Source organism: Lissotriton helveticus, chromosome 6 (assembly GCF_964261635.1).
Source record: "Lissotriton helveticus chromosome 6, aLisHel1.1, whole genome shotgun sequence".
Classification (NCBI taxonomy): Eukaryota; Metazoa; Chordata; class Amphibia; order Caudata; family Salamandridae; genus Lissotriton; species Lissotriton helveticus.
This window is the reverse complement of record NC_136067.1, coordinates 1,413,367,812-1,413,389,276: the sequence shown is the minus strand read 5'-3', so window position 1 is coordinate 1,413,389,276 and position 21,465 is coordinate 1,413,367,812. Positions and strand designations below refer to the sequence as shown.

The 21,465-nt window shown below is 54.1% G+C and overlaps 1 protein-coding gene across 1 annotated transcript in view; it reads right to left on the bottom strand.

The window, feature by feature from the left end:
• SOS1 (SOS Ras/Rac guanine nucleotide exchange factor 1) overlaps positions 1–21,465 on the bottom strand; it is a 780,124-nt gene that overhangs the window by 506,008 nt on the left and 252,651 nt on the right. The window contains exon 6 of the mRNA XM_078649204.1: positions 14,638–14,781. Within this exon, the coding sequence (XP_078505330.1) occupies positions 14,638–14,781 (144 nt within the window). The remainder of the gene's footprint in view (positions 1–14,637; positions 14,782–21,465) is intronic.

The window sequence follows — 21,465 nt, the reverse complement described above, 5'->3', positions numbered from 1 at the left end:
TTGGCCAAAGTATTGGGACTCACAGTAGTGGACATAGCCATGTCCACATCACAGATCAGGACAGCCTGAGGTGGAGACCTGACTAGGCCAGGATCCACCTCAGTACCCATGGTTAACCCCACTATAGCCTTGGGTTGGGAACTACCACTGCTGACTGTACTAAGGGGTGCAGTTGCCTTAGGGGCTGTACCTTTCTTGGTGCACTCACTAAACCAGTGAGAGGCAGTTTTATAGTAATTACACCAAGGTTTCTTTGGACCTTCTTTCTTCTTTTTCATAGAATTTTGGAACCCCCCCCCCCCTCTTTAGAAGTATTTTGGGGGCCTGAAGAAGACTTCTGGACTTTTGTTTCGGATCTCCACCCTTTTGGTCTGCCTTTTTCTGGTCACCACCTTGGTTCTGGGGATTCTGCTTAACCCTGGTTCTGACCCATTTGTCTGCCATCTTTCCCAATTCTTGGGGAGAGGTAAGATCTGAGTCAATCAGGTGTTGGTGCATCAACTGGTTCTGACAATTATTAAGGATTTGTTCTCTCATGATCAAATTATACAATCCTGTATAGTCCTTAACTTTACTTCCCAGTACCCAACCTTCCAGAGCCTTAGTGGCACAATCAACAAAGTCAGTCCAGTCCTGAGTCTGTGTCTTCTGGGTATCTCTGAATATCAACCTGTACTGTTCAGTGGTTAAGCCAAACCCATCAATTAGAGCACTCTTCAGGACAGTGTAGTTTGTAGCATCCTCATGGCTAACTGTGAGGAGTTTGTCTCTTCCTTTTTCTGAAAAGGAGAGCCATAAGATTGCTTCTCACTGACCTTGGGGAACCTGCTGTACCACGCAGGCCCTCTCCAAAGCAGTTATTCACTTGTGGATGTCATCCCCATCTTTGTAGGGGGGCACAATCTTACTCAGGTTTCTATGATCATAGGACATGTCTTTATCCTTAGGGATATTGCTGCCACCAGTGGAATCTAATCCACTTAACTTTTGCTCCCTTGCTAAAGCAAGTTTAGCTTGGGCCAGGGCTGTTTCCTCCTTTTCTATCTGAAGTTGGACAGCTCTCATCCTAGCCTCATGTTCTCTCCTCTGAGGGGAAGTCATTCCCCTTTGAGAACCCCTTGAGGCATTAGAGAGGAGAGACTCCCTGGAAGGAGATCTTTTCCTTCTATTGCCTGGATTAAGTCTACTGTTAGGCCTGAGAAGGTGCAACCCTTCTCCATTCCCAAGTAAGATTAGGTTAGCCTGGTTAAGCCTCCTGACTTGGACCTGTCTATCTCCTCCATCTTCTGAATCTTCCTCCTCATCTGCCTCATCTACTTCTGGGGTTAGGGAGTCATCTTCTGTGGAGGGAACACCTTCACCTGTATTATCTGGGGGGCCTGGTTTAGAGGCCTTCTCAAGATCAGCTGCTTCTAGGAGCTCTATCAGGTGCTGGATGGTAGGGTTGGAACCCTGTTTCAAACTCCTTGAGGTACACAATGACCTCATCTCTCGGAAGTTGAGCATATCATATCTGGAGGGTGCCTTGGGAAGGTCACTTACCACAGGTAGAGAACTGGAGGGTTCATCTGTGCCAGACATGTCTAGTGAGGTGTGGTGTGTGCACCTACCTACACTGAGTGTTTACCTACTAGAACCTCTCTAGGAGGTGTAGTCAGGGTGTGCTAGGCCCTTTCCTCTACAACAACTAAGTTCAGTAGAACTTATGTATTCTAAGTCTTGTTATATGTACCTATGGTACCTAATGTGATCTTTCAAATGATATCAAAGATTACAATTGGTAAAACAACAGCAAGCTCAAATCCCAACCGCTGCACACCAATGTGAGAAGTTGGCCTGGTACATGATGTTCACTATTCTAGTGAGCACCTCGCACCAGTCCAAACACCCTTATGGTGATGGTCTTAATGTCAACCTTATAGACCAACTATCCTAGGGGTAGCATGGACAAAAGCAGTCTTAGGCTAAACTCAAGAGGGCATGTGAAGCCAGCTGTTTTACCATATGCAAAGCTTTTAATACCAAATGAAAGGACACCACACAGGTTATATATTCAAAATATATATATATATTTATTTCTAAATCAATCCCCTTAACTCTTTATGAGCACAAGCGCATAACAAGTAACTTAATATAACATACAAAAGTTGCACAAATATGGATAGGCCCTGGTGGCCCGCTAAACCATATACTAAAATAGTGGTATAAGAACCACGTCACAAACAATGGTAAGGCCTAGGGCCTTGGGAATCGCTGGGGCTACACTGTACTAACAATAGTTAGGGAGCAGGAGGCTCACCGGATGCGGGTGCAGTGTCTAAATGCACACGCGTGCACACATAGAAGTCAATGGGTGCGTAAAGTTAGAAAGTTAAAGGTTTAGGAGTCTTCCGACTCGACTAGAAGCTAACCACTTGAAACTAGGAGAGTTACTCTTTACAGGAGCACCGCAGTACTCCCGTTACCTCACCCACAGGAAGCGGGTGCATAGGTGTCAAAGTGTGTTGGGTTTCGTCGTGGAGTTCTATGGAGCCTTGGAGAAAAGATGCTGCAGGCGACCAAGAGAGAAGAGTCCGGTTGGATCCAAGGGTGGATCGAGGATGAAGAGTACCTGAAAGCAGAGAAGACAGAGTCTGGGTCACTAGCCTGTGACCAGGAAGGAACCAAGAAGGAACCAGGCGATGTCGGGATGCAATCAGGTGATGTCGTGAAGCTTGTCTCTGCAGCCACATGGACCAGGAGGTGTCGACGACGACCAGGAGCTGGATACGGACTGTCCCAAGAAGGCTCTCGCTGTTGGCGGTGTCGGATCTCGATTCGGAGTCAAAAGGCCTTGGCAAATGCAACCGACGCAGGAATCGAAGATGGCTTCTTACTCAGGCCAGCAAGGACTGAGGGGCTTCTCCTTCGCAGGGAAGCAAGGGCCAGTCTAGAGCAACCAGACCAGCGGTGTAGATTTAGGATTTAGTCGTCACAGAGGCCACTAGCCAACGGGCAAGTGACCGGACAGACGCGTCGAGCAGGAAAATGCAAAAGGGCCCCCCACAGCACTCGGTGAGTGTGGAGAGGTGATCTTCGGTGCAGTTGGTGCTCGGGGCTGGGGCTTCTCAATCCCCAATGCACAACTTCGAGGGTGCCTCAGAAGTTGCACGGAAAGCGATTCGCTGGCTTTCCAAGATGGCCGGTCCCACATCTCTCGTCGCCTCCACTGGTCTCCGCTTTGCTGTGGCTGTGGATCGGGCTGTTGGATGTCTGGAAGTCCGGTTCTTGTCAGGCTCTGTGTTCAAGCTCCGGCGGGAGCAACGACAAAGCAAACCGTTGAGCGCTTGATGGTGCCTCCTTGCACAGGGTGGTCACTCCTTGACCACAAGGGAGATTCTTCAGTCTTCTACGTCGAGTAGGATGTCAAAGGGTCCTGAGTTTTGTATCAGAGTTTCAGTCAGGATTATCTAAAGTCTAAGGACACAGCTCCTACCTATATACCAAATCTAGGATCTGCATTACCTGCTAGATCCCTCCTATGGTTGGGACCCAGGAAGGGGGTGGTTACACCCCTTTCCCTTTGTCCAGTTTCGCGCCAGAGCTGGGGCTGGAGTGCCCCAGCACCGGTTTGAACTGGCATATGCATGGGACACCTTGTGTGCCCCAGGCAGTGTCTCGTTTCATTCGGCCCTCTCTTCCCCAATCCACTATCTCCTGTCTGGGGTGGTGCTGGCACCTCCCTGTGACAGGAAACCTATTGTCCAAGCCTCCCTCGCTGGAAGGACTCGCAGCAGCAGGAGGTCAGACTTGTGTCTGTGGCAGCAGCATCCATTTTGTGATGCTGAGGCTCTGGTTAACTTTAACCGTGATTAATGGAAGTAACATGTCTTCTCCCTCTAGAAGGGTGGAATGCTACCCCCGTCCCCAGAACTGGCGAGGGGGTAGTATTCCAAAGCGTATGACACCTTACACGACATGTTTTGATAAAGCCAAACCACGGTTAGCAATAACCGCGAGGATTATAATGCACTTAAGAGTATATGGTATGGCAATATCCTAGAACAGCTATAAGGACATGGTTCCGAAAGCTGCAGACAGGCTCAGCTCATGCTAGAGCACCATCGCACATAAAACCAAGCACTCTGCCTTCAGGATTGTTAAGGCCTGCCATAGGAGTGACTTATAGGTGCATATGTGTCCAGATATAAGGTTAGACATAGGAATACTATATCTAAGCAAGGGGTGATTACACAACCTTGCCCCAGCTGAGTGATCAGCCAGTTGTGTCAGTTTGGATGGCCAGCCAGGGGTGGCAAAAGATATGCTGCAGCCCCTGATATATGGAAACAACAATGGTCCCTGGCAGCGAGACAGATAATTGAGAATAAATATAGACCCAGTCAGTTCTATATTATAGAAGACATGCCCAGCCGGGCAGAGGTCCTCAAAATTTATATTTGAATCAAGGTTTTACAAAACACAATAACACCTTCAACAATTCATGTGCGTGGGGCACAAGCCTGTACCCAACCACAACAATACACGAACAACAACATACATAAAGGGCTTGTAAGGCAAAATCAACAGACTCTGAAAAATTCAAGTTTAGACAGAGAATTTCCTATAGGTACCATTACACAATTTTTGTAGCAAGTTATTTCACAAGTATATGGTACACAGTGGGTCGACGACGTTTCGGACCCCTTGCTAAATGATGGGGTCCATCATCAGGACAGCCCCTGATAGGCCTTGGGTGCACCTATGCCCTGGGTACCTATAAAATAATTAAACAACAGGGGGTGGTGATGGACAGAGTTTCTGAATTAAGCAGAATCTCTCACCTAGTCAAGAGATCAGGGCTAGATCCAACACCGTTTTTTAGCTCATTGCACCATCCCAGTTTCAGAACCTGGCTGTATGCAAATTAGTCTGTCCCTGGCCCAGTGCATCATGGGAACAGGGCAGACCAGACTACAATAGCCAATTCTTTCACTGGGAAGGAAACAAGCTTCCGGGGACCGGTTTCTGGCATTACAGCCGTCTTCGGCCCGGCTTGCTTGAATCCTGATGGTGCAATGAGCAAGGGACTCACGTCTGAGTATACCCTTCCACGCTTATGGTGGACAAAATAATTAAACAACAGGGGGTGGTGATGGACAGAGTTTCTGAATTAAGCAGAATCTCTCACCCAGTCAAGAGATCAGGGCTAGATCCAACACCGTTTTTTAGCTCATTGCACCATCCCAGTTTCAGAACCTGGCTGTATGCAAATTAGTCCCAGGATGCTTGTTTCCGGTCCAGGGAAGACATGGCTTGGCAGTTCGGGCTGGACTGTTCCCACAAGGCACAGGGTCAGACTGATTTGCATATAGCCATGTCTGAACTGGGGTGGCTGAGTGAACTAAAGAATGGTGATGGATTAAACCCAGATCAGTTGACTGGGGGTGAGTGTTTGATTTGTTCAAATGCTCCGTCCATCATCCCCTTTTGTATCGCTTTGTTCGCCCTAAGTGTGGCAGGGTATGCTCAGACGTGAGTCCCTTGTTCACTTGGCCACTGGATTCAAGGTAGCCTGGCTGATGAGGATTATGAATCCGAAACCGGTCCCAGGATGCTTGTTTCCGGTCCAGGGAAGACATGGCTTGGCAGTTCGGGCTGGACTGTTCCCACAAGGCACAGGGTCAGACTGATTTGCATATAGCCATGTCTGAACTGGGGTGGCTGAGTGAACTAAAGAATGGTGATGGATTAAACCCAGATCAGTTGACTGGGGGTGAGTGTTTGATTTGTTCAAATGCTCCGTCCATCATCCCCTTTTGTATCGCTTTGTTCGCCCTAAGTGTGGCAGGGTATGCTCAGACGTGAGTCCCTTGTTCACTTGGCCACTGGATTCAAGGTAGCCTGGCTGATGAGGATTATGAATCCGAAACCGGTCCCAGGATGCTTGTTTCCGGTCCAGGGAAGACATGGCTTGGCAGTTCGGGCTGGACTGTTCCCACAAGGCACAGGGTCAGACTGATTTGCATATAGCCATGTCTGAACTGGGGTGGCTGAGTGAACTAAAGAATGGTGATGGATTAAACCCAGATCAGTTGACTGGGGGTGAGTGTTTGATTTGTTCAAATGCTCCGTCCATCATCCCCTTTTGTATCGCTGGGTACCTATAGTACACTGTTCAGGGACTCATACGAGTGACCCAAATCCCAATTGGTGATGTACCTAAAGTACATGGTGTGAAATTTAGAGAGAGAACAGCAGGGCTGTGGGTCTGATTAGCAGGCCCACAGCCACATTAAGGCGAAAACCAGTGAAGCAAAAAATGGGGTGACCATAGGATAGCAGACCCTACTCTCCTACACGATCCAGATAAAAAGATATCACACGTTTTGGATCTAGACGGTGAAGTCTCTCTTTCTCCTTGGAAGGGTGCGAAGACAGGAAGAAGGTGGGCAAAGTGATGGTGATCTCTCCTATGTGGAAAGAGTTAACCACTTTGAGAAGAAAAGAAGGTTGGGTTCAAAGGACAACCTTGTTTGAATGAACAGCAAGTAAAGGTGGTTTAGAAGAAAGAGCCTGAAGCTCACTCACCCTGTGAGCAGAGGTAATGGCTACCAGAAAAGCAGTCTTGAGAGTCAAGAGTCTGAGAGGACAATTATTTAATGGCTCGAAAGGAGCACACATAAGGTACATTAGAACCAGATTCAAGTCCCACTGGGGAATTTTGAAGGGAATAGGAGGAAATAGGTGAGTAATGCTCTTTAGAAAAGAGACGGCTGATCAGGAAGCTGAAGAAAGGCAAAAATGGCCAAAAGATAGACTTTGAGGCTGCCCAGAGCAGAGCCCTGCCGGGCCAAAGAAAGAATGAAGAGGAGAACCTCTGATAGAGCGGCAGAAAGGGTAGCCACAGCCTTTTCTGTGCACTGTGCCACAAATTTGTTCCATCTACAGATGTATACCGTTTTAGTGGAGGGACGCCTGGCTGCCAAGATTACATTACAGAGTTCGGGAGGAAGGTCGAAAGATGTCAAATTTCGCCGCTAAATCTCCACGCAAGGAGGTGCAGACTGGACAGGTTTGGGTGGAGGACCGTCCCCTGCTGCTGCGACAGAAGATCTTCCCGAAGAGGCAGTCTGATCGGAGGTTCGATGGCCATGTGCGATAGCTTGGGATACCTGACTCTTCGTGCACAATCCAGAACCACAAGAATGACTTTGGCCCGGTCACGCTTGATCTTCTTCAAAACTCTGAGCAGAAGTCGTGTAGGCGGAAAGGCATATAGAAGAACGCAACTCCACACGCGACGAAAAGCGTCACTGAGCAGGTGTCGCCTTGGAAATTCCAACGTGCAAAACTGCTGACATTGGGCGTTCTTTTCGGTGGGGAACAGATTTAACCAAGGCTCTCCCCACTACTGAAAAAGACCTTGCCCACCTCTGAGTGAAGACGCCGTTCGTGATCCTTCATGCACCTGCGGCTGAGTTTGTCCGCCCTGTCGTTCAGAGAACCTGCCAGGTGTTGAACCACCAGGTACATGGCCTGATGTTCCAGCCATGTCCAAAGGCAAAGAGCCTCTTGACATAGGGTCCACAATCCCACCTGCCATGTTTGTTGCAATACCGTGCGGCGGTAGTGTTGTCCGTGAACACCTGGACTACACTTCCCGAACAGAGGGAAGGAATGCCTTCAGTGCAAGATGAATTGCCCAGAGCTCCGGAAGGTTGATGTGGAGCCCGGATTCCATCAGAGACCAGAGGCCTCTGATCTGCACCTCCCCCATGTGGCCGACCCACCCCCGAAGTGATGCATCTGTCACCACTTTGAACTCTGGTTGGGGAAGGGAAAGGGATCAGCCTTTGACCCAATCCCGGTTTGTTAGCCCCCACTGCAATTGGTGTGCAGAGCCCTCCGAGATCTGGACGCTATTGAGAAGATTACCCTGATGCTGTTTCCACTGGAACTTCAGGTCCCACTGCAGAGCCAGCATATGCCACCTGGCATGACCCACCAGCAGGATGTAGGAGGCCATGAGGTCCAGCAGCCTCAGAGTCATCCTGACCGAAACCTGGGATAGAGGCTGAAAGATCAGAATCCTAGACCAAATATCCCAAACTCTCTGTTCGGGAGGATAAGTCCGAAACTGTTCTGTATCGAGAACCACCCTGACAAAAAGAAGCTTCTGGGAGGGAATTTGCGACTTCGGCACGTTGATAGTGAACCCCAGCAAATGCAGGAGGTCTGCCATAATCTGGAGGTAGGAGACGACAGCCTGGAGCGAATTCGCCTTCAACAGCCAGTCGTCGAGATAGGGAAAGACTGGAGCCCCTGATCAGGACAGATGAGCTGAGACCACCACCATTACTTTTGTGAGCCCGGTGAGGTGGGAGGGCAGAAGGGAGTAAGAGCCCGGGTGAGGTGGGAGGGCAGCACTCCCTCCCGCTGTCTCCCTACCTCTGTCTCCCTCTCTTTCCTTCCCTCTGTCCGTCTCCCTCCCTCTGTCCGTCTCAATCCCTCTCTTTCCTTCCCTCTGTCCGTCTCCCTCCCTCTCTTTCCTTCCCTCTGTCAGTCTCCCTCCCTCTTTCCTTCCCTCTGTCCGTCACCCTCCCTCTCTTTCCTTCCCTCTGTCCGTCACCCTCCCTCTCTTTCCTTCCCTCTGTCCGTCACCCTCCCTCTTTCCTTCCCTCTGTCCGTCTCCCTCCCTCTCTTTCCTTCCCTCTGTCCGTCTCCCTTCCTCTTTCCTTCCCTCTGTCCGTCTCCCTTCCTCTTTCCTTCCCTCTGTCCGTCACCCTCCCTCTCTTTCCTTCCCTCTGTCCGTCACCCTCCCTCTCTTTCCTTCCCTCTGTCCGTCACCCTCCCTCTCTTTCCTTCCCTCTGTCCGTCACCCTCCCTCTCTTTCCTTCCCTTTGTCCATCTCCCTCCCTCTCTTTCCTTCCCTCTGTCCGTCTCCCTCCCTCTCTTTCCTTCCCTCTGTCCTTCTCCCTCCCTCTCTTTCCTTCCCTCTGTCCGTCTTCCACTTTCCTTCCCTCTGTCCGTCACCCTCCCTCTCTTTCCTTCCCTCTGTCCGTCACCCTCCCTCTTTCCTTCCCTCTGTCCATCTCCCTCCCTCTTTCCTTCCCTCTGTCCGTCTTCCACTTTCCTTCCCTCTGTCCGTCTCCCTCCCTCTTTCTTTCCCTCTGTCCGTCTCCCTCCCTCTCTTTCCTTCCCTCTGTCCGTCTCCCTCCCTCTCTCCCTCTTTCCTTCCCTCTGTCAGTCTCCCACCCTCTCTCATTCCTTCCCTCTGTCCGTCTCACTCCCTCTTTCCTCCCCTCTGTCCGTCACCCTCCCTCTTTCCTTCCCTCTGTCCGTCTCCCTCCCTCTTTCCTTCTCCCCGTCTGTCTCCCTCCCTCGTTCCTTCCCTCTGTCCGTCTCCTTCCCTCTCTTTCCTTCCCTCTGGCCGTCTCCTTGCCTCTTTCCTTCCCTCTGTCAGTCTCCTTGCCTCTTTTCTTCCCTCTGTCCGTTTCCCTCCCTCTTTACATCCCTCTCTTTCCTTCTCCCTGTCCGTCTCCCTCCCTCTTTCCTTCTCCCTGTCCCTCTCCGTCCCTCTTTCCTTCCCTCTCTTTCCTTCTCCCTGTCCGTCTCCCTCTCTCTCTTTCCTTCCCTCTGTCCGTCTCCCTCCCTCTCTTTCCTTCTCTCTGTCCGTCTATCTCCCTCTTTTCTTCCCTCTGTCCGACTCCCTCCCTTTCCTTCCCTCTGTCCGTCTCCCTCCCTCTCTTTCCTCCCCTCTGTCCGTCTCCTCCCTCTCTTTCCTCCCCTCTGTCCGTCCCCATCCTTTTCTTTCCTTCCCTCTGTCCGTCTCCCTCCCTCTCTTTCCTTCCCTCTTTTTCCTTCCCTCCCTCTCTTTCCTTCCCTCTGTCCGTCTCCTTCCCTCTTTCCTTCCCTCTGTCCGTCTCCCTCCCTCTTTCCTTCCCTCTGTCCGTCTCCCTCCCTCTCTTTCCTTCCCTCTGTCCGTCTCCTTCCCTCTCTTTCCTTCCCTTTGTCCGTCTCCCTCCCTCTGTCCGTCTCCCTCCCTCTCTTTCCTCCCCTCTGTCCGTCTCCTCCCTCTCTTTCCTCCCCTCTGTCCGTCCCCATCCTTCTCTTTCCTTCCCTCTGTCCGTCTCCCTCCCTCTTTCCTTCCCTCTTTTTCCTTCCCTCTCTCTTTCCTTCCCTCTGTCCGTCTCCTTCCCTCTCTTTCCTTCCCTCTGTCCGTCTCCCTCCCTCTGTCCGTCTCCCTCCCTCTCTTTCCTTCCCTCTGTCCGTCTCCCTCCCTCTCTTTCCTTCCCTCTGTCCGTCTCCCTCCCTCTCTTTCCTTCCCTCTGTCCGTCTCCTTCCCTCTCTTTCCTTCCCTCTGTCCGTCTCCTTCCCTCTCTTTCCTTCCCTCTGTCCGTCTCCTTGCCTCTCTTTCCTTCCCTCTGTCCGTTTCCCTCCCTCTTTCCAACCCTCTCGGTCCTTCTCCCTGTCCGTCTCCCTCCCCCTTTCCATCCCTCTTTCCTTCTCCCCGTCCGTCTCCCTCCCCCTTTCCTTCCCTCTTTCCTTCTTCTCGCCGTCTTCCTCCCTATTTCCTTCCCTCTCTTTCCTTCCCTCTCTTTCCTTCCCTCTCTTTCCTTCCCTCTCTTTCCTTCCTTCCCTCTCTTTCCTTCCTTCCCTCTCTTTCCTTCCTTCCCTCTCTTTCCTTCCCTCTCCCCAGTCTCCTTCTCTCTCCCCAGTCTCCTCCTCTCTCCCCAGTCTCCCTCTCTCTCTGTCTCCCTCTCTCCCCAGTCTCCCTCTCTCTCTGTCTCCCTCTCTCTCTGTCTCCCTCTCTCTCTGTCTCCCTCTCTCTCTGTCTCCCTCTCTCTCTGTCTCCCTCTCTCTCTGTCTCCCTCTCTCTCTGTCTCCCTCTCTCTCTGTCTCCCTCTCTCTCTGTCTCCCTCTCTCTCTGTCTCCCTCTCTCTCTGTCTCCCTCTCTCTCTGTCTCCCTCTCTCTCTGTCTCCCTCTCTCTCTGTCTCCCTCTCTCTCTGTCTCCCTCTCTCTCTGTCTCCCTCTCTCTCTGTCTCCCTCTCTCTCTGTCTCCCTCTCTCTCTGTCTCCCTCTCTCTCTGTCTCCCTCTCTCTCTGTCTCCCTCTCTCTCTGTCTCCCTCTCTCTCTGTCTCCCTCTCTCTCTGTCTCCCTCTCTCTCTGTCTCCCTCTCTCTCTGTCTCCCTCTCTCTCTGTCTCCCTCTCTCTCTGTCTCCCTCTCTCTCTGTCTCCCTCTCCCTCTGTCTCCCTCTCCCTCTGTCTCCCTCTCCCTCTGTCTCCCTCTCTCTCTGTCTCCCTCTCTCTCTGTCTCCCTCTCTCTCTGTCTCCCTCTCTCTCTGTCTCCCTCTCTCTCTGTCTCCCTCTCTCTCTGTCTCCCTCTCTCTCTGTCTCCCTCTCTCTCTCTCTCTCTCTCTCTCCGTCTCTCTCTCTCCGTCTCTCTCACCCTGCTGCCTTCCCACCTCACCGGGCTCTCACTCCCTGCTGCCCTCCCACCTCACCCGTGCTCTCACTCCATGCTGCCCTCCCACTTCACCCGGACGCCCACTCCCTGCTGCCCTCCCACCTCAACGGGCTCTCACTCCCTGCTGCCCTCCCACCTCAACGGGCTCTCCCTCCCTGCTGCCCCTCCCACTTCACCCGGACGCCCACTCCCTGCTGCCCTCCCACCTCAACGGGCTCTCACTCCCTGCTGCCCTCCCACCTCAACGGGCTCTCACTCCCTGCTGCCCTCCCACCTCAACGGGCTCTCACTCCCTGCTGCCCTCCCACCTCAACGGGCTCTCACTCCCTGCTGCCCTCTCACCTCACCTGGGCTCTTACTCCCAGCTGCCCTCCCACCTCACCCGGGCTCTCACTCCCTGCTGCCCTTGCACCTCACTGGGCTCTCACTCCCTGCTGTTCTTCCACCTCTACCGGTCTCTCACTCCCTGCTGCCCTCCCACCTCACCGGGCTCTCACTTCCTGCTGTCCTCCCACCTCACCCGGGCTCTTACTCCCTGCTGCCCTCCCACCTCTCCCGGGCTCACTCCCTGCTGCCCTCCCACCTCACCCGGCTCTCATTCCCCGCTGCCCTCCCACCTCACCCGGAGTCACATTCCCTGCTGCCCTCCCACCTCACCTGGGCTCTCACTCCCTGCTGCCCTCCCACCTCACTGGGCTCTCCCTCCCTGCTGCCCCTCCCACCTCACCTGGGCTCTCACTCCCTGCTGCCCTCCCACCTCACCGGGCTCTCACTCCCTGCTGCCCTCCCACCTCACCGGGCTCTCACTCCCTGCTACCCTCCCACCTCACCGTGCTTTCACTCCCTGCCGCCCTCCCACCTCCCCGGGCTCTCACTCCCTGCTGTCCTCGGTCATCACACCCGCTGTCCTCACTCCCACCCCCTCCCCCGCATGTGTGTGTGTCAGCCCGACACAGCTTCCCGGGCAAACACACAGCCGCACCCCAGTACTTCCCAGGTCTTTAAAAGACCATTTACATGTTAATGAGGCTTTGTTCACCTCTTCTTAGCGCACTGGCAGCTTCACTGACTGTGGCTGGAATCGCCCGGCCCCCACAGAGAAGTATCGTCGGAAGGCTTGCCGGGCCGCTGGCCACCCGTACTTTGAGTAGCCATGTTCTAAGGTAAGGAATCTATAACTAAGTCTTTCAAATAGATCATAAAAGTTCAAAATCAATAAAAGAAACTGGTCGCTATAAAGAAGCAGTTTAAACATAACGAAGATACGGCTCTCTTATTCTTGTATGCGCATCAAAATAAATAAAACTGAATACTGCCCCCTCACCATGCAATAAAGGCAAAACCCATCTAAAATATCCTGAATTCTTTATGAACTTTTATATCTCAGACACAACAATACAGAACAAGACGCAAACATATTTGACTTGGCAGTTTGAACTCAGCATTTGTTTTCGCTAAGCTTTCTCAAATCATTTTGTCTTTTGTATATTTTCCTCACTTCGTCAAGAACCTTCTGGTCTCTTAGACAAACCTACTCTTCACTCAGTTCTCTCCATGCATCCATCTATGCATCCATGCATGCATTACAGCTTTACTCACAGCCAGAGCCTTCTCTTACCAGCCAATAAGAGCGCATGTAGGATTTACCTACACGATCCTTCAAAGTATTTGTTTCTGAAAAACCTACCTTTCTCGGCATTAGCATAATTAACACCTTCTGCAGTTTCAGCATGTACTCTTGTATTTTCCCCATTTATGTTACTAATTAGTTTTATTGACTTTTTGATAAAGGAACAAAGGCAAACAAAGGGACACGTTTGCATAAGGAAACTTAGCAATCTACTAGATAGGGAAGTGATTTCAAGTTCTTTGGGTGAACTGTTCCAGAGGGCAAAGCTGAAGAAAACAGGGGCGTTTGTAGAGGAAGAAAAGATATGTCGATACTGGATGGCTGGCCATTGCTTGAAAAGTATTTTGACCACAGCCAGGTGTGGAAACAAATGGTGAAACTAGTAGCAAAAGGTCACCCAATGGAATCTGTGGTATTCAAACCACAAAGAATTGTGGATTTGGCAGCGTTGTGGCCATCCTGTATAGCTTAGGTTAGGACAGGTTGGAGGTCTTCCGAGACACCGGGGAGGACTTGAGCAACTGAATCCCAGAGAGCATGAGAATTGCAGCCCAGCAGGTAACTGCACTGACTGACCTATGTGGCAAACTAGTGGATGAAAATAGCCTATTCCCCTTTTCTCAAACACATTGTTGGGAACCTTGCCAACATGATGTATTTCGACACCACGGTACCGCTCAGATTTTACTTTCATTGGCCATTGCTTATAATCCCATTCAACATATGTACGTAGAGACATGCACACATATGTAATTCAGTTAAATGTGTAATATAATACAGCCTTAACTGACACCAACAGAGCAGCCCATGAAATGTATTACATCTCAAAGAAGGGGGGGTTAAGGGTCCTCTTGCTTTTCTTTTCTAGGTTTCACAGGATAAACACGGGCCTTTCCTTAGTTTTGCAGATTCAAGAAACATAATTTTTTTCTTGAAAGGAGAATCCCTACAAAGAAGGTCTGAAGAGAGGCACGATCCTCATTATAGGAAGCAGCACTTGTAGGGCTACCTTTTTGGGTTCGAAAGAAAAACTGAAAGGTCTCAAACAGCAATGTGATGTTTAGTACATTAAACGACACCATACAAGTAATAATTAGAAAATCAAATGACATTTTTTGGGTCAGAATGTTGTTGGCCGAGTTCATCTTGAAAATGATAAAACAAATTCACAAACAAAGAATGAGCTCTTGGCCAATGTCTATCAATAGCCAAGCACTTAGAGTATTATATTTGTAAATGTCTGCAAGGAAAACCAGTAGAACAGTAAACACCTGCACGGAAAAGGGGTCGAATTACTGGAGAAAAAAATACGAATGTGGCTGAATGAGCTATTAAAGTAACACCATTAGCGAATAACATTATTGAATGTTTCTAGTAGGACAATGTAAAATAAAATAAAAAAGCTTGTAAATTTAAAACAGATTCAACACTTGGAAATGATTATGTACATCTTTGAGTAATATTAGAAGATGTGGGTTAAGCTGTAGATCTAAAATGCAAAACTCGTCCTTTTGAGGTGTATACGTGATAAATACTGGATACAAAAATACTGCTTACCTCTGCTAGATCTTCAAAACAACTCCCCACTAAAGGATGGGGACTGCTTTCATCTGTCATTTCCACAGTGTCTTCTATATGACCCAAAAGCTTTACACTAAGTTCATGAATGTCAACTATACGACTAAAAATGGTTTCTACAACCTGAAAAGCAAAAAATGCAAAATTAATAAAAAGAAACTTAGAAACAGACTTTTGATACGATTTCTAGCAGACTAACACCATTTTCAGGATATTTTCACTTCTATGATTTGCTAATGCTAAACAATATGAATAATGCATTAACAGTAAATGCTATACTTGTTTAAAATTTGCAATTCCTGGGTCTGTTTTCCGCATGGGCGTCCGCAGGCGGGGTAAGGGGGGCACTTGCCCCCCCTTGGATCGCCAGTGCGTCCGTTGGGGGCCCAGTCAGGGACGGCCCTAGTCCATCATGCTTTTCAAATGGTGCCATTGTTCCAGGTGGCAGCCCACTCCATTGGGTGGGAAGGGTGCAAGGGGGTGGCCGAGAAGGGTGCAAGGCAGAGGGCGAGAAGGTTGCAAGGCAGAGGGCGAGAAGGGTGCAAGGAAGAGGGCGAGAAGGGTGCAAGGCAGAGGGCGAGAAGGGTGCAAGGCAGAGGGCGAGAAGGGTGCAAGGCAGAGGGGAGAAGGGTGCAAGGTAGAAAAGGGTGCAAGGGGGAGGGGGGGAAGGGTGCAAGGGGGAGGGGGGAAGGGTGCAAGGGGAGGTCGAGACGGATGCAAGGCAGAGGGGAGAAGGGTGCAAGTGGGAAGGGGAGGAGGGTGCAAGTGGGAAGGGGAGAAGGGTGCAAGGGGGAAGGCGAGAAGGGTGCAAGGGGGAAGGCGAGAAGGGTGCAAGGGGGAAGGCGAGAAGGGTGCAAGGGGGAAGGCGAGAAGGGTGCAAGGGGGAAGGCGAGAAGGGTGCAAGGGGGAAGGCGAGAAGGGTGCAAGGGGGAAGGCGAGAAGGGTGCAAGGGGGAAGGCGAGAAGGGTGCAAGGGGGAAGGCGAGAAGGGTGCAAGGGGGAAGGCGAGAAGGGTGCAAGGGGGAAGGCGAGAAGGGTGCAAGTTGGAGGGGAAGAAGGGTGCAACGGGGAGGAGGAGAAGGGTGCAAGGCAGAGGGGAGAAGGGTGCAAGGCAGAGGGGAGAAGGGTGCAAGGCAGAGGGGAGAAGGGTGCAAGGCAGAGGGGAGAAGGGTGCAAGGCAGAGGGGAGAAGGGTGCAAGGCAGAGGGGAGAAGGGTGCAAGGCAGAGGGGAGAAGGGTGCAAGGCAGAGGGGGAGAAGGGTGCAAGGCAGAGGGGGAGAAGGGTGCAAGGCAGAGGGGGAGAAGGGTGCAAGGCAGAGGGGAGAAGGGTGCAAGGCAGAGGGGAGAAGGGTGCAAGGCAGAGGGGAGAAGGGTGCAAGGCAGAGGGGGAGAAGGGTGCAACAGGGAGGGTGAGAAGGGTGCAACAGGGAGGGTGAGAAGGGTGCAAGGCAGAGAGGAGAAGGGTGCAAGGCAGAGAGGAGAAGAAGGGTGCAAGGCAGAGGGGAAGAAGGGTGCAAGGCAGAGGGGAAGAAGGGTGCAAGGCAGAGGGGAAGAAGGGTGCAAGGCAGAGGGGAAGAAGGGTGCAAGGCAGAGGGGAAGAAAGGTGCAAGGCAGAGGGGAGAATGGTGCAAGGTAGAAAAGGGTGCACGGCGGAGGTGGAGAAGGGTGCAAGGGGGAGAAGAGTGCAAGGGGGAGAAGGGTGCAAGGGGAGGTCGAGACGGATGCAAGGCAGAAGGGAGAAGGGTGCAAGGGGGAAGGCGAGAAGGGTGCAAGGGGGAAGGCGAGAAGGGTGCAAGGCAGAGAGGAGAAGGGTGCAAGGCAGAGGGGAGAAGGGTGCAAGGCAGAGGGGAGAAGGGTGCAAGGCAGAGGGGAGAAGGGTGCAAGGCAGAGGGGAGAAGGGTGCAAGGCAGAGGGGAGAAGGGTGCAAGGCAGAGGGGAGAAGGGTGCAAGGCAGAGGGGAGAAGGGTGCAAGGCAGAGGGGAGAAGGGTGCAAGGCAGAGGGGAGAAGGGTGCAAGGCAGAGGGGAGAAGGGTGCAAGGCAGAGGGGAGAAGGGTGCAAGGCAGAGGGGAGAAGGGTGCAAGGCAGAGGGGAGAAGGGTGCAAGGCAGAGGGGAGAAGGGTGCAAGGCAGAGGGGAGAAGGGTGCAAGGCAGAGGGGAGATGGGTGCAAGGCAGAGGGGAGAAGGGTGCAAGGCAGAGGGGAGAAGGGTGCAAGGCAGAGGGGAGAAGGGTGCAAGGCAGAGGGGAGAAGGGTGCAAGGCAGAGGGGAGAAGGGTGCAAGGCAGAGGGGAGAAGGGTGCAAGGCAGAGGGGAGAAGGGTGCAAGGCAGAGGGGAGAAGGGTGCAAGGCAGAGGGGAGAAGGGTGCAAGGCAGAGGGGAGAAGGGTACTAGTCAGAGGGGAGAAGGGTGCTAGTCAGAGGGGAGAAGGGTGCTAGTCGGAGGGGGAGAGGGGTGCTAGTCGGAGGGGGAGAAGGGTGCAACGGGGAGGGTGAGAAGGGTGCAAGGCAGAGAGGAGAAGGGTGCAAGGCAGAGAGGAGAAGAAGGGTGCTAGTCGGAGGGGGAGAAGGGTGCTAGGCGGAGGGAGAGAAGGGTGCTAGGCGGAGGGAGAGAAGGGTGCTAGGCGGAGGGGGAGAATGGTGCAAGGCACAGGGGAGAATGGTGCAAGGCAGAGGGGAGAATGGTGCAAGGCAGAGGATAGAATGGTGCAAGGCAGAGGATAGAATGGTGCAAGGGGGAGGGGAAAAGAGTGGGAGGGGGAGAAGGGTGCAAGGAGGAGGGCAAGAAGGGTGCAAGGGGGAGGGGAGAATGGTGGAAGGGGAGAATGGTGCAAGGTAGAAGGGAGAATGGTGCAAGGCAGAGGGGAGAATGGTGCAAGGCAGAGGGGAGAATGGTGCAAGGCAGAGGGGAGAATGGTGCAAGGCAGAGGGGAGAATGGTGCAAGGCAGAGGGGAGAATGGTGCAAGGCAGAGGGGAGAATGGTGCAAGGTAGAAAAGGGTGCAAGGCGGAGGTGGAGAAGGGTACAAGGGCGAGGGGGGAGAAGGGTGCGAGGGGGGAGAAGGGTGCGAGGGGGGAGAAGGGTGCAAGGGGGAGAAGGATGGAAGGGGGAGAGTGAGACGAGTGCAAGGCAGAGGGCAAGAAGTGTGCAAGGCAGAGGGCAAGAAGGGTGCAAGGCAGAGGGCAAGAAGGGTGCAAGGCAGAGGGCAAGAAGGGTGCAAGGCAGAGGGCGAGAAAGGTGCAAGTCAGAGGGGAGAAGGGTGCTAGTCGGAGGGGGAGAGGGGTGCTAGTCGGAGGGGGAGAGGGGTGCTAGTCGGAGGGGGAGAAGGGTGCAACGGGGAGGGTGAGAAGGGTGCAAGGCAGAGAGGAGAAGGGTGCAAGGCAGAGAGGAGAAGAAGGGTGCTAGTCGGAGGGGGAGAAGGGTGCTAGGCGGAGGGAGAGAAGGGTGCTAGGCGGAGGGAGAGAAGGGTGCTAGGCGGAGGGGGAGAATGGTGCAAGGCACAGGGGAGAATGGTGCAAGGCAGAGGGGAGAATGGTGCAAGGCAGAGGATAGAATGGTGCAAGGCAGAGGATAGAATGGTGCAAGGGGGAGGGGAAAAGAGTGGGAGGGGGAGAAGGGTGCAAGGAGGAGGGCAAGAAGGGTGCAAGGGGGAGGGGAGAATGGTGCAAGGGGAAGGGGAGAATGGTGCAAGGTAGAAGGGAGAATGGTGCAAGGCAGAGGGGAGAATGGTGCAAGGCAGAGGGGAGAATGGTGCAAGGCAGAGGGGAGAATGGTGCAAGGCAGAGGGGAGAATGGTGCAAGGCAGAGGGGAGAATGGTGCAAGGTAGAAAAGGGTGCAAGGCGGAGGTGGAGAAGGGTGCAAGGCAGAGAGGAGAAGGGTGCAAGGCAGAGAGGAGAAGGGTGCTAGTCGGAGGGGGAGAAGGGTGCTCGTCGGAGGGGGAGAAGGGTGCTCGTCGGAGGGGGAGAAGGGTGCTCGTCGGAGGGCGAGAAGGGTGCAAGGCAGAGGGCGAGAAGGGGGAGAAGGGAGCAACGGGGAGGGGGAAAAGGGTGCAAGGCAGAGAGGAGAAGGGTGCAAGGCAGAGAGGAGAAGGGTGCAAGGCAGAGAGGAGAAGGGTGCTAGTCGGAGGGGGAGAAGGGTGCTCGTCGGAGGGGGAGAAGGGTGCTCGTCGGAGGGGGAGAAGGGTGCTCGTCGGAGGGGGAGAAGGGTGCAACGGGGAGGGGGAGAATGGTGCAAGGTGGAGGGGGAGAATGGTGCAAGGCGGGGGGGGAGAATGGTGCAACGGGGAGGGGGAGAATGGTGCAACGGGGAGGGGGAGAATGGTGCAACGGGGAGGGGGAGAAGGGTGCAACGGGGAGGGGGAGAAGGGTGCAACGGGGAGGGGGAGAAGGGTGCAACGGGGAGGGCGAGAAGGGAGCAAGGCAGAGGGCGAGAAGGGTGCAAGGCAGAGGGCGAGAAGGGAGCAAGGCAGAGGGGAGAAGGGTGCAAGGCAGAGGGGAGAAGGGTGCAAGGCAGAGGGGAGAAGGGTGCAAGGTAAAAAAGGGTGCAAGGGGGAGGGGGAGAAGGGTGCTAGTCGGAGGGGGAGAAGGGTGCTTGTCGGAGGGGGAGAAGGGTGCAACGGGGAGGGGGAGAATGGTGCAAGGCAGAGGGCGAGAAGGGAGCAAGGCAGAGGGCGAGAAGGGAGCAAGGCAGAGGGCGAGAAGGGAGCAAGGCAGAGGGCGAGAAGGGTGCAAGGCAGAGGGCGAGAAGGGAGCAAGGCAGAGGGGAGAAGGGTGCAAGGCAGAGGGGAGAAGGGTGCAAGGCAGAGGGGAGAAGGGTGCAAGGTAAAAAAGGGTGCACGGGGGAGGGGGAGAAGGGTGCTAGTCGGAGGGGGAGAAGGGTGCTTGTCGGAGGGGGAGAAGGGTGCAACGGGGAGGGGGAGAATGGTGCAAGGTGGAGGGGGAGAATGGTGCAAGGGGAAGGGGGAGAAGGGTGCAACGGGGAGGGGGAGAAGGGTGCAACGGGGAGGGGGAGAAGGGTGCAACGGGGAGGGGGAGAAGGGTGCAACGGGGAGGGGGAGAAGGGAGCAAGGCAGAGGGCGAGAAGGGAGCAAGGCAGAGGGCGAGAAGGGAGCAAGGCAGAGGGCGAGAAGGGAGCAAGGCAGAGGGCGAGAAGGGAGCAAGGCAGAGGGCGAGAAGGGAGCAAGGCAGAGGGCGAGAAGGGTGCAAGGCAGAGGGGAGAAGGGTGCAAGGCAGAGGGGAGAAGGGTGCAAGGGGGAGGGGGGAAGGGTGCAAGGGGGAGGGGGGGAAGGGTGCAAGGGGAGGTCGAGACGGATGCAAGGCAGAGGGGAGAAGGGTGCAAGTGGGAAGGGGAGAAGGGTGCAAGTGGGAAGGCGAGAAGGGTGCAAGGGGGAAGGCGAGAAGGGTGCAAGGGGGAAGGCGAGAAGGGTGCAAGGGGGAAGGCGAGAAGGGTGCAAGGGGGAAGGCGAGAAGGGTGCAAGGGGGAAGGCGAGAAGGGTGCAAGGGGGAAGGCGAGAAGGGTGCAAGGGGGAAGGCGAGAAGGGTGCAAGGGGGAAGGCGAGAAGGGTGCAAGGGGGAAGGCGAGAAGGGTGCAAGGGGGAAGGCGAGAAGGGTGCAAGGGGGAAGGCGAGAAGGGTGCAAGGGGGAAGGGGAGAAGGGTGCAAGGCAGAGGGGAGAAGGGTGCAAGGCAGAGGGGAGAAGGGTGCAAGGCAGAGGGGGAGAAGGGTGCAACGGGGAGGGGGAGAAGGGTGCAAGACAGAGGAGAAGGGTGCAAGGCAGAGGGGAGAGGGGTGCAAGGCAGAGGGGAGAAGGGTGCAAGGCAGAGGGGAGAAGGGTGCAAGGCAGAGGGGAGAAGGGTGCAAGGCAGAGGGGAGAAGGGTGCAAGGCAGAGGGGAGAAGGGTGCAAGGCAGAGGGGAGAAGGGTGCAAGGCAGAGGGGAGAAGGGTGCAAGGCAGAGGGGAGAAGGGTGCAAGGCAGAGGGGAGAAGGGTGCAAGGCAGAGGGGAGAAGGGTGCAAGGCAGAGGGGAGAAGGGTGCAAGGCAGAGGGGAGAAGGGTGCAAGGCAGAGGGGGAGAAGGGTGCAAGGCAGAGGGGAGAAGGGTGCAAGGCAGAGGGGAGAAGGGTGCAAGGCAGAGGGGAGAAGGGTGCAAGGCAGAGGGGGAGAAGGGTGCAAGGCAGAGGGGGAGAAGGGTGCAACGGGGAGGGTGAGAAGGGTGCAAGGCAGAGAGGAGAAGGGTGCAAGTCAGAGGGGAAGAAGGGTGCAAGGCAGAGGGGAAGAAGGGTGCAAGGCAGAGGGGAAGAAAGGTGCAAGGCAGAGGGGAGAATGGTGCAAGGTAGAAAAGGGTGCACGGCGGAGGTGGAGAAGGGTGCAAGGGGGAGAAGAGTGCAAGGGGGAGAAGGGTGCAAGGGGAGGTCGAGACGGATGCAAGGCAGAAGGGAGAAGGGTGCAAGGGGGAAGGCGAGAAGGGCGCAAGGCAGAGGGCAAGAAGGGTGCAAGGCAGAGGGGAGAAGGGTGCAAGTTGGAGGGGGAGAAGGGTGCAACGGGGAGGGGGAGAAGTGTGCAAGGTACAGAGGAGAAGGGTGCAAGGCAGAGGGGAGTAGGGTGCAAGGCAGAGGGGAGAAGGGTGCAAGGCAGAGGGGAGAAGGGTGCAAGGCAGAGGGGAGAAGGGTGCAAGGCAGAGGGGAGAAGGGTGCAAGGCAGAGGGGAGATGGGTGCAAGGCAGAGGGGAGATGGGTGCAAGGCAGAGGGGAGATGGGTGCAAGGCAGAGGGGAGATGGGTGCAAGGCAGAGGGGAGAAGGGTGCAAGGCAGAGGGGAGA